Genomic DNA, 12,199 nt, shown 5'->3' on the forward strand with positions numbered 1-12,199 from the left:
GTTGCACACGATGGCGGTGCTTCAGGTGTACCAGGCTGATCTGCTGAAAGACCTGGATAAGGGTCAGGGCCTTTCCCCTGATGAGGTAGCTGAGCTGCACCACACCATGGATCTTGCTCTCCATGCTCTCGCCACTGCTATGGGCAGATCTATGGCGGCCATGGTGGTAACGGAGCGACATCTGTGGGTGAACCTGGCAGATATCGGGAAGAAAGAGAGGGGCTTTCTTCTCGATGCTCCGGTTTCGCCTTCCGAACTTTTCGATATCTCCGTCGAGACGGTGGTTGAGAAGTTCAGGGTGGCGAAGGCGCGCTCAGTGGCCTTCAAATCCTTCATTCCACGAAGGTCTAGGTCTGAGCCCGAACAACCCAGGGGTCCTGGCAAGTCTCGGTCTGAGGATCAGAGACGGGCACAGAAGGCTAGTTTCGTGGCTCGTGCTCCTCCCCCGCCTGCGGGTAAGGGTAGGAGGAATTGCGGGTCAAAGGGAGGAAGGCAAGACCTAAGGGATGTGATCCAGATGAGGTGTCAGCCAGCGCTTTCATCCGGATCAGAGTGATACTTGAGTATCCACTCATTTCCCTCGGGGGGTTTAACATCTGCCCTTATCTTCCCCTTCCTAATTCCCCTGTAACCACCATCTCTCCACCTGACCGAGGTTAGGTAGGAACTTCCTGCATTACAGTCTCCTATGCTGGACCTATGATGTTTCGGTTGGTTCTATGGTTTCATAGTAACCACCTTACTGATGGTCCGGACTAGAGGCTTCTTCAGGTAGCTTCTTGAATGGGGCTCCTGCGCGGGAACCATGGTGGGTGAGTATGATCCATTTTTATAAAAAATATATTTAGAACGCTGGTGGTTGTGTGTATTCCATCTGCAAGCTTTCTTTGCAGTGTTTTCCAGGACCTGTGTGTTTCTGTCCTTTTCTAGGGTAGGTCCTCGGTGAGCACTCCCTCTGCTGGATTCAGAAACTGGGTTCTCGACTTGCAGTGATTACCTCACTCGTCGATGTTGTATCCAGTTGGTATGATAGCCCTGGTTCCGGCTTCATGCTTCCTGGATCATGAGGCCAGATCACAGGCTTTTGCGGGAGCCTTCTTGATCATCAGGCCCCCAGCACAGCACTGCAAAATTTCATGGACGTCCGGGTTGGGCTTATGCTTTCAGGCTGCCCTGTCTGGTACGCCGTATCTAGGTCGCCCTGAGGGGCTTCCTGGTCCCCAGGATATCCCCTCTTGCTGAGGCATCGAGCGGGAAGTATAGGTGGCATTTGCGAGAACCTTCTTGTTCTCAGGCAGTGCTCCCCTCGTCTCAGAGGGTTATCTTTGAGCTTGCCACTCCTGTTTGGCTCAGTACTTCCGGGCATCTGTGAGCAGATGCTTGGGAAGCTCTTAAATCCATGCTATGGAAAGTGCACATGCTAAGCTTTGTGCACTTTCTGAAATCCACATGGTGGTAAGTGTGCACGCTGAGCACTTTGCGCACTTTCTAAAATCCACATAGTGGTAAGTGTGCACGATAAGACTCAGAGCACCTGGAACCAGCAACATCAGGCGAACTAGGCCCTTCCTCTGCCTCTTTGGCTAAGCTTGCAGTACGCTTACCCTTCTAACGATTTCTAACGAACATGCTATAGGTCGAGCCCCTTCTCGACTGAGAGCTGGGTGTGTTGCTCCCTCAGCTAGGTAACTTACTGCTAGCCATTCCAGCATTTTACCATAGATCGAGCTGATGGCTTCTCGAACATTTTGTTCTGGTGATGTACCATTTACATCTATGGGCTGCTCTTTCAGAGTGCCACAAGAGCCCCTTAGGACGGTATCTTTAAAATCCATGTTATGGTAAGTGTGCATGTGAAGTCTTTGTACACTTCCTAAAATCCACACTGTGGTAAGTTCGCACGTTAGTACTTTGCGTTCTTTCTAAAATCCTGTATGGTGTGGGTTACGCACGGCAGCTTCGTGCCCTTTCTTGAGTTGGTTAAAGCTCCAGTTCCACCTTGGGCACCACTCCACCTATGTATCCTCTGGATACCTACTTTAACAGGGTGTTGCTACTAGGGGTCTGTTGAGACAGTTCCTTCAGCAAGCTCATGCAGAGCAACTGTAGCCCCTGTGTGACAGGCCAAGACTTAGTATGATGCTAGGCTCTTGGTCGTATCCCCTTAAAGGAATCTATTCCTGATTCCAAGCCTTGAGCTCTATGCCGGGCCCAGGAGTCTGGCCCTAACAGGTAAGTTTTTTGGGGTATGTAGCCTAGGCCTTTGGCCGTAGGGGATAATGTCACGTACAGCCGTCTAACGTCCTAGGGGCAACTCCCATGGCTATGGTAGAGTTGGTACTTAGTGCTCGCCATAGGTTTCTGGCATGCACGCCCCTCAGCATGGTGGCGTGGATATACCATTCCCCATAGCCACCCCTAGAGGATGCAGTTCAACATTCCCTTGAAAGGGAATGTCTCAGGTTACTTATGTAACCATGGTTCCCTGAGTAGGGAACGAGACACTGCGTCCTCTAGGTTTCCTGCCATGCTTCGGACGAAGAAGTGAATGACGTGTTCTCCCGGCGCCTATTTATACTATAGTCGCACCGGTAGTGACGTCATGGGCTGTCGCCAGCCAACATGTTGTTGGTGTTTTTTGAATGTATGCTTCAGACACGGGTCACAACGAGGCGTTCCCCATAGCGACCCCTAGAGGACGCAGTGTCTCGTTCACTACTCAGGGAACCATGGTTACATAAGTAACCTGAGACGTTTTCTACACTGAGGTAACTAATCAAAGACCACTAGTGAAAATGCTTCTGCTTATTTCCTAACGAAGGAAACATTTGCCTTTACAAAATATCTCGTAAACATCGGACATTAGGTTAAACTGAAAGAATATTATTAATTTCAGAATGTTTTAATTTTGGTTTGTCCCAAATTTGGTATCAGATGTGTATTTTTTTAGGTTTTGATAGAATATAGTGATCACATTATAACCGCTGAAGAGCTTGTTAGCCTGATGTGTTTTTATAACTTAGACAGGAATATCGATCTAAATTATGAGTCAGAATTCAAAACCACATCACTGTCTAAGAGCTCAGCAGCACCGAGTGTATCATTCAACCTCACTAGCACCCCTATTTATTTATGTTTATAGACATTCAGCGAATGCTCCAGGCGGAAACAGATACATTGATGAATTGCTGTCTGTTTCCTAAAGGATAGAACTTCTATGAGACTGTAGCGCATACGCTGAATCACAGGACAGTAGAATTTAGTAATATGATGATTCTAGAACATTATATCAATTCTGATTAAGAATCCACAGAGAAAAGTGTAGCATCTGTGTCATTAGCATTAGTCTAACAGAAATGCCACTCAGACAGGATAATAAGGATTCACAGTAAAGCTCCAGAGAAATTAAATGTCATTTATTATCCATTTAATGAAAACTTATCCATGTTAATGAAATGAGTAAACCGTACCTGTAGGTCGGAACAGGGTTTCCTCTGGCGTCACAATTCATTATCACTTTCTTATCATCTGAATCCAGGGAGAAGATTGCATCATCTGGCTCTTGAAGGAACACTGGACCGAACTCCTCGCTCTCTGGGGTCAGATGGAAAAAGAAAGGCAAAAACAAGGTTTACAAAGTTGAAACTAGTTATGATATAACCCTAAAATCTAGGGGTCATTCTGGTACCCTATGTTCTGTTTGGGATTGTTTGATTTTTTGTTTGTGATAATATACTGTATTGTGGTACCATTTTGTAAATAAAAAAAATATATATATTAAAACATAATTTATTCATAAAAGCATTTGATTTGACATTGTAAGTAATACAAGGACAAGCTATGTGTGTTAGTAACTGAAGATTGTGGGTTTAAACGTTGCAAGGGGTGATGCATGAGCTATCACTACTGTACCCTTGAGATAGACACTTACGCTGCCTTCAAGTCCTCCTGGGAAGTTCCAACTTATGAGTTCAGAAATCTTATTAACTCAATATAAAATTGCAGCTGTATAATCATAACAACTTGCTGGCCAACTTCATATTTCTTTCTCTCTTTCTTACTTCTCGACAAAGACAGAGGGCTTTTTTAGAGCTCGTACAACAACAAGAAGAGGGGGAACAGTGAATAATTAAGGGTGTAACTGATGCTTTAATCTGTGTATTTTATCATTGTTGCCACAAAAAAAAATGGAAAGTAGTTTTGTCGCACAATCCTGCAGCCTGATAAAGAAGCCAAATGAGTTATATATTCTGCAAACTTTGTTATTCCTAAATGAAACAAACAGAAAATGCATACAAACTAAACTGTGCCATCAACAATGACAATTACAGCAACCGATCAGTTTGTTTCCATCATTAATTTTTAATTGACATTCCCCCAACTCTGAAAATCTGGGCTCAAAGAAAATCCTCCCACTGGAAATAATGCCATAATGTCATTGTGTACTACTTACCCATGTAGGGAAATTAATTTGGATGTGTGGTCCAAATATAGGCTATCTATGTCAGACACAAAATTATGTTTTTACAATTCAAAGCAGTTTAAGCTCATTCTACCAGTCCAGCTGGATCTACACGGCAGACGGTCCACATTAGGAATCCTGTTAACTGTCTCATATATTCAGCCCCCAGGGTGAACTCGATAACATATCTCAGTAGAATAACTGAGAGTCCTTCCAATTAGAAACACTCAGGAGATCTGCTCCGTCGGTGCTCAGTGAATTTATGCTGAACAGAGGGACTAATATAAAATCTCAGGTTGTTTCATAAACACATGAACATTTTTGGGACATGTAATATTCTAATACCATGTTTTTTTGGACATTTACCATTTAGACATTAACATTGGACATGTACCGTGTTAATACCATTTTTGGACATGTACCTTTTTTTTTTCTAATTCCCGATTTAAATTTACGAAGAAATAGGATAACCTCTCATGGGTGAGAATATGATGGTTTGTATTTTATTAACCCAATTTTGAACTATGGTAACTTTTGATTTCGTGTTAGCTAAAGCCATCATCTTATTGTATTGTGTTAATTTAGCAAAACATGTGCTGAGGTCTATTGCAGATATAGATATCCATACATGTGTATAACCAAAGTCCCTTTAAGACAAGTCATGTCACTCGGCGGCCATCTTTGAAACGCCTCTCGGGCATACAAGCGCAGCTCCTATCTTTTTGAATGGGGAAACATCAAATTCTCCAAAAGTGTTCACCAAGTTTACGATTAAATTTCAGATCTCATAAATGTTGTTTCTTTCACTCAAATAGCATCAAAAAAGCGTATTTATCAGGCTAGATGAGCCAGTGCGCATGCGCAGTCCTAAGTGCACGTCTCCGAACGTGACTGTTTCTATAGCAATCGGGACTTCTAACAGCAGCTGCAGTGTCACAATGACTTTACTGATTAGCGATTGGCTCTTTTACTCAGAAGGAGGGGCTTCCTTCGATAGAGCGGCCATATTGAGTGTTGCATTTTTCCCCATTCAAAACAATACGAGTGACACATCTTGGGTATTCTATAGTCTTTTGCTGTCAAATTGCTCTTGAGTGTTCATGAACCGGCTTTGACCATCCAAATATGGGGGATGGTTTACATATAGCAGCCCATTGAAACAGCCACTAATAAATCAACTATGCATACATATCTATAGCATTAGTGCTTTTTAATATGGTGTGACTGATCACTGTAGCTCTCCACTATGCGATGGCTAATTCTAGCAAATGTTTTTGTGCAGGAAAATAATTAGACAACAGAGGAGAAGAAGAGATGAAGGACCTGTGAGTGCAGAGTTCACACATAACCTGGTCATTTGCAGTGGCTTGGGAGTGAGCTATCTAAGCTCTGGCTCTATTATTTATGCTCTGTGCTGCATGCATAATAAATCCCAGTGTGTACAGGCTGCAACATCATCACTGTCTCAAGCTGGTCTCTGCCCAGGTGTCAGCACACCAGCCTCAAATGTACGGTCTGTGTAGCCAGACACTTTAAAGAACCGGTGAGCGAGGTCTCTGTAACAACCTGCATCATTGCCAGGACAAAAACTCAATTTCTTATACATTACAGTCTGTTGTGATATTTTCCAGAAAAAATGTCACATCCTGACAAGAAGGGGCAATATCAAATCTGAAGGGAAGGAATACATTTGCTATGAGTTTCCATTTAATTCAATGTTAACAACATATTCAGCAGATGTATATATCCAAGAAAATGACATGCGATGATAGAATTTGTAAATAAAACACTATACTAGAAGACTAAATGGGTGTTGTGCGTGTTTGCCATGCCATTGTTGTGTGGTTGCTAGGGTGTTCTGGGTGGTTTAGGTGGCTATGAACTGACTGAGGTCAAAAGAATCAATCATCTTGTCTCTACACTCTTAAAAATAAAGGTTCTTCATTGGCATCAATGGTTCCATGAAGAACTTTTAACATGAATGGAACCTTTTCATTACACAAACATTTATATATACAGTGGAAATAGTCACATATACACTGGAAATTTGTCCGAGAATACCCCAACTCTGGACATTTTGTATGTCTCCCTAATTAAACACACCTGATTCAACTCATCAGCTCATTAGTAGGGACTTCAAACATCCAAAATGTGTACTGTTGCAGGTACTCCAGGACCAGGTTTGGGAACCACTATGGCATCACTGCAAAACCCTCCTATTAGAAACTTTATCTTTAAGAGTGTAGATATGTGGAATTTTTTTGACCCATTTTCTCACCAGAAGAAAATGATGGAAGTCTGTTTCTAACATGGAAAAAAAATAAAAAATAAAATACAATAAAATGGTAATTGCAACTTTTTATTTCACTATTCAGATTTTTTTTTTATTCTGATTTTAAATCTTACAATTTTGACATTTTTCTGGTAGTTCTGAGAAAAAAAAATCTGAATTGTGAGATATAAACTCTCAGTTACATTAAAATAGATAATGTTGCAATTACCTTTTTATTTTTTATTCTATGGTTGAAAAAAAAAAAACAGCAATATATTGTGAGATATTAACGGAGAATTCAGATGAAAAAAAAAAGTGTCAGGAGTTGCAATTTCGGGGCAGAGATCAGATTCCATGTTAAATAGTAGGTCTGTTCACTTTGAAAAGTAACAGCACACCTTTGATTTGAGCCACATGTTTTGAGGTATTGTCTGTAGCACAATGATGTGCCAATTAAGTTACACACATATCTCAAACCCCGAGTAATAACAATACGCTGTTAAAATGTCATTTTAAAAGAATGTAAAAATGAAACATTTAAAACCTTACATTTTATTTAGAATTTGAAAAAAAAAAAAATACACGGTACAGTATTTTTGTCATTTTGTATTTAATTATTTATTTTTTCTTGGTTTCGTTAAATTAAAAGTAATACCCAAAATGTGAGTGACTTTAAACAAAAGAATATGACTTTGCATCTACCTTCAATTGAACCCTCAACATTGGGAGAGAAGAGACCCTCATTCAGTTCATTCTGCTAACTGCATACATTTTATTTGATCAATTTAGTAGTGAGCTGTATTTTCAGTGCACCTGTACTGACAACAATGGAGAATCTTTATGTAAAGCAGCACTCGATTCACTCTAACACTCTGTCCTCTGGCTGCCTCAGCTGACTGTGGGCCTTTGAGATTAAAGAGCGCTCCCCCGCACAAACACTCCCACTCGGCCCATATGCTCCCTGGCTCGCTTCCGTCTCCTCAACACCTCACCAATCATCCTCTGCCTCTGAGAATTATTTACAGATCTGTGTAGCTTGGACAAGCTTTGTGTAATTGGGGATCATTCTTGGGCAGAGGAACACAAATGTCTTTGACACTACAATAATATGGCATTTTTGCATGTACAATAACATGGCATTTTGGTAACTAGATGAAGATATCATGTATGACATAAAGGCATTACACACACAAACATATGAATATAATAATAATAATAATAATAATAATAATAATAATAATAATAATAATAATGCATTTTTTTTCTATTTCTTTCTACAGGAGGACTTGGAATATCACAATAGGCAAGACGCAATAGGCCCTACTGATTGCGATGTTCTTGTGAATGGAGAGAATATGGGTGGATGGTGTGCATTTTTTTAAATAAGTCTCTTAACCTCATCAAGGCATTTATTTGATAAAAAAATACAGTAAAAACAGCTATGAGGTCAACTATTATTTCAATTTTAAATAAATCACATTAATAAATTACATTTTAAAGTATATTCAAATAGAAAACTATTGCTATTCTGATTTTTGATTGATTTGAGTAAAAATGTGCTTTCTCTACCAAGAAAGTAGCAAGATGAAAAACACTATTTTCTGTTTCAAACTTTCACATATCATATTTAGGTTATAATAACATTAAAAATTCAAATCCATATTTTGATTTTCAAAGATTTATTATTAAATCTGATTATCTTTTTTTTTCCCATGACACTTTTTTTTTCAAAATACAATAAATCCATTGAATCGATATAAAAGTTATTTTTCATATTGAAACTGTTGAAAATACACAACAAAGTAAGCTGATCTACATATGACAGCCTCTGAACTTGGTCAATACTAATCTTATATACAGGCACTGTATATAATATATCAATCAGTCATCGCAGTCATCGCATAATAATAATACAAACTTTTCTAGTACTACTCTACCATCTTTAACCTAGTTTTTGAGACATCATGATACTGCATTTCTCACCATATAGAAATGATCAAGTGGCTGGAAAACATGGCCTTTCTTCCTCTGGAAGAAAATAAACAGTAATCTGTGCAGTCTCCTGTCAGCAGACTGGGTCTCCAGTGGGAAACAAATAACTCTGGGATTATACATTAATCAGAGATACAGCAGAGCTGGAGGACAGGACTGGTGATCCCTCTCCTTAAATGTTTTGGAAAAAGTATGAAGTAATTTGTTGCAAAAAGAAAAAGCATCAAACTATGCTTTATAACTTAATTATGCACTTTCACTCCTCAAAGTTAACAGACTTGTTAATTAACTCACCCCAAAAATAAAAAAAAATACCGTCATTATTTAATCACTCTCATGTCACTTTTAGTAATCATTTGGCACATGTAATCTTATGGATTACTTTTATTTGTGATTTTTGGTGTCTGAAAGCCCCTGGTTCAAATTTGATTACTACATTTCTAAAGTTTGCAATGACATGAAGGTGAGTAAATGATGACAGTTATCATTTTTTGTGTTAACTATTTCTTTAAAACAAACAGACATGGAAGACTTCACACTTGTGTGTGTGTGTGTCTGAATTCAGGAAACTGTTCCAGTTTAACTTTCTTATTCTTTCTCTTACGGTTTGTTGGCCGTGTGACACAGAGATGAACAACCATCAAAAGCATCCTTCTTTCAAATTAAACAAAAGCCTCAAATAACAAGGGCCATTTCTTCAAGCGAGAAAAACCTCACCCGAGGAGTCCCATTTCCTGCCTAGTGAATGCCTTTGAGAGTTTAATCAACCGTTCGTTCCCTCACTATTAAACAGGGAATGCTCATGGCAGAACACAATTTTACAGATAGGCTGTGAAATGTTTGAGTGCACATCATGGAGCCTTTGTATATGTATAAAAGTTGAAAAGCAATTATAGTAGAGTGTCGCGGTTCACTCTCTTGTATTGTTCAGCTCGGTTTGAGCAGGTACAGCCTGTTCAGGTATCATCTTAAACACGGCCTCTCCTCTGGCCCACACCATATTAATAATGAGTGTACTGTGGTGTGGTATCTGAGAACAGGAAAAAAACAAACAAACAAAAACAGGTCTTGACAGTTTATGTGAAGACAGTGACAGGGGTTTGGCAAAAGAGTACTCTACGACAGGGGTCCCAAACCTTTTTTATAGCACGGCCCGGTTTTCGTTTTGATGTGAGACTCGAAGCGTGTTGCAGATGTTCAGTCTGCTCCGTAACTTTGTTTTAGTGGCTGTGAGGGCAGAAAAACCCACTTCGCAAAAGTACGAAGTTGGAAAAGAAAGTAAACATTTCAGAGCCCTCGCCGCTATCTCTGGATATTCCGTCTTTGTTTTACTCGAGAAGCCTGCAAGGGAGGATGTCTGAAACATACTTTTCAGCCCGCCGTCATTTGCGAGTTCAATGAGCTGATGCTCTTCATGCAGTGGTATGGATGATTCGCGGGGTACGTTTGAAAACGGGTCACGGACCCATTCCTTATCAATTCTTGGATCACTTGCATTTGGGAAGTAGCGCTCAAACTCGGCTGACAGCAAAGCGATGTTATCGCAGATCAGCTGGGAGAGAAAAGGCCCAGGTTCTTTATTTCCGAAATGTCCGGACAATGTTGGAAACATGTCAAATGTGCCCTTTGGCACTCGCTGTCCCCACAGTTGCAACTTGACTTTGAATGCAGACACTTTGTCTGCCAATTTGAAAACAGTTGTCATTCTCCCGTGCAGTGACAAATTAAGTTCATTCAGCAGGTTGAACATGTCACAAAGGTAAAGCAAGTTAACCAATCCATTCCTCGTCACTGAAGTGTGATGCAAGTGGTGACTTTTTTTCTGAAAAAAATCTCTGTATTGCCTCTCTTAACTCGTAAACTCTTGCTAAGCATCTCCCTCTTGACAGCCACCTGACTTCGGTGTGTAGCAACAGGTGTTTGTGTTCTGCTTCCATTTCTTCGCAAAGCTGTTCGAAAAGACGGGAGTTGAGGGCATTTGCTTTGATGTGGCTAATTATTTTTACAACATCATTTAGCACGGAGTGAAGTTCTGGTGACATTTTACGGCTGGCCAGCATTTCCCAGTGTATGACACAGTGTGTAGACTCGCATTCGGCCGCAACTTCTTTGACCTGGGTCGTGAGACCGGACAGCCTTCTGGTCATAGACACAGCCCCATCTGTGCATATTCCAACGCAAAATGACCAGTTAAGTTTGCCTGATAAGTAGTCATTCAAAGACTTGAAAATTTCTGCCCCAGTTGTGTTAGTTGGCAGTGAGCGTACACACAATATATCCTAATGCACATCGTCTTGAAATATATATCGCACATAAACCAGTAATATTGCATTGTTGTCAACATCGGTCGATTCATCGACCTGCAATGCATACCATGGCGACTCGTTAACCCTTTCTAACAACTGCTCTTCAATGTCCTCTGCGAAATCATCAATTCTCCGTGTGACAGTGGTTGCTGAAAGAGGAATCTGGAATCTTGTTAGCTGCCGCTTCACCCAACATTTCACGGCAAATGTCTTTAGTGGCTGGCAAAATCAGTTCTTCCCAATGGTGAAGGGCTTCTTAGCTTTAGCGATACGGTCAGCCACCAAGTAGGATGCTCTCAGTGCAGCTATATTTGTAGATGTGGTCGCTTTTAACATTTGCTGTTGCCCCATTTGTTCACGTTTTTTCCGTTCAAAATAATCCAATGGTTTGTCTCTCAGTGCTGGGTGTTTAGTTCCAAGATGCTGTAGCAGTTTTGAGGGCTTTATTGACTCATTAGATAATTTTTCTCCACAAATTATACACAAGGGGTTTGGAGCATGTGAACTGCCAGTAGAGACGAAACCGTATTTTAGATAGAAATCATCATATTTTCAGTTACAGGCGGCTTTCTTTTTCCCCTTTTGTTCGCCATTCGTTGTCATTATCATTTTTTATTTTCTTACCTCCTCCACTTAAGAAACTTTCCAGAGATTGCCACTCATTTTAATATTAGCTGAACCTTAAAGTGTGGAAGTGACGTTTTTCTGAAATAGCGCCCTATGTAAATTTGGATATTGGCTCTTAAAGTGGAAACGCACAATAAATGATAGAGTGTTATTTTGCGTTCTTGCGGCCCGGTAGCAACTCTTTCACGGCCCGGCACTGGGTCGCGACCCGGCGGTTGGTGACCTCTGCTCTATGGTGAAGGCCATTCTCTTCACACTGGGCTAAATATCGGTGCCTGGCTGATGGGAAGTGCTGTACTAAGTTATACAGTCATACCTAAGTTAAAATCAGATACAGTTATAGATAGTCACTTCATGCCTAAGTGTTATACTTAGAAGCATGTGCTTTTAACTCTACAAAAATCAAGGCAAGATCAATTACAAGGTATCATTTAATAGAATACCTTTCAAAATTTGAAGAAGATAGATTTGTGTGACGAGAGGGGCGGGGCCGAGAGCCGTGGGAACGGAGCGAGGCCGGTGGAGTAAATGCTAATGCAC

General features: G+C 40.7%; 1 protein-coding gene across 1 annotated transcript in view; it reads right to left on the bottom strand.

Moving 5' to 3' along the window:
* Positions 1 to 12,199, bottom strand: part of LOC107684615 (contactin-5-like) — a 132,102-nt gene that overhangs the window by 108,059 nt on the left and 11,844 nt on the right. The window contains 1 exon segment of the mRNA XM_016480915.1: positions 3,471 to 3,594. Coding sequence (XP_016336401.1) covers positions 3,471 to 3,594 — 124 coding nt within the window.

The sequence above is a fragment of the Sinocyclocheilus anshuiensis genome, unplaced genomic scaffold, assembly GCF_001515605.1.
Source record: "Sinocyclocheilus anshuiensis isolate Anshui unplaced genomic scaffold, SAMN03320099.WGS_v1.1 scaffold41, whole genome shotgun sequence".
Classification (NCBI taxonomy): domain Eukaryota; kingdom Metazoa; phylum Chordata; class Actinopteri; order Cypriniformes; family Cyprinidae; genus Sinocyclocheilus; species Sinocyclocheilus anshuiensis.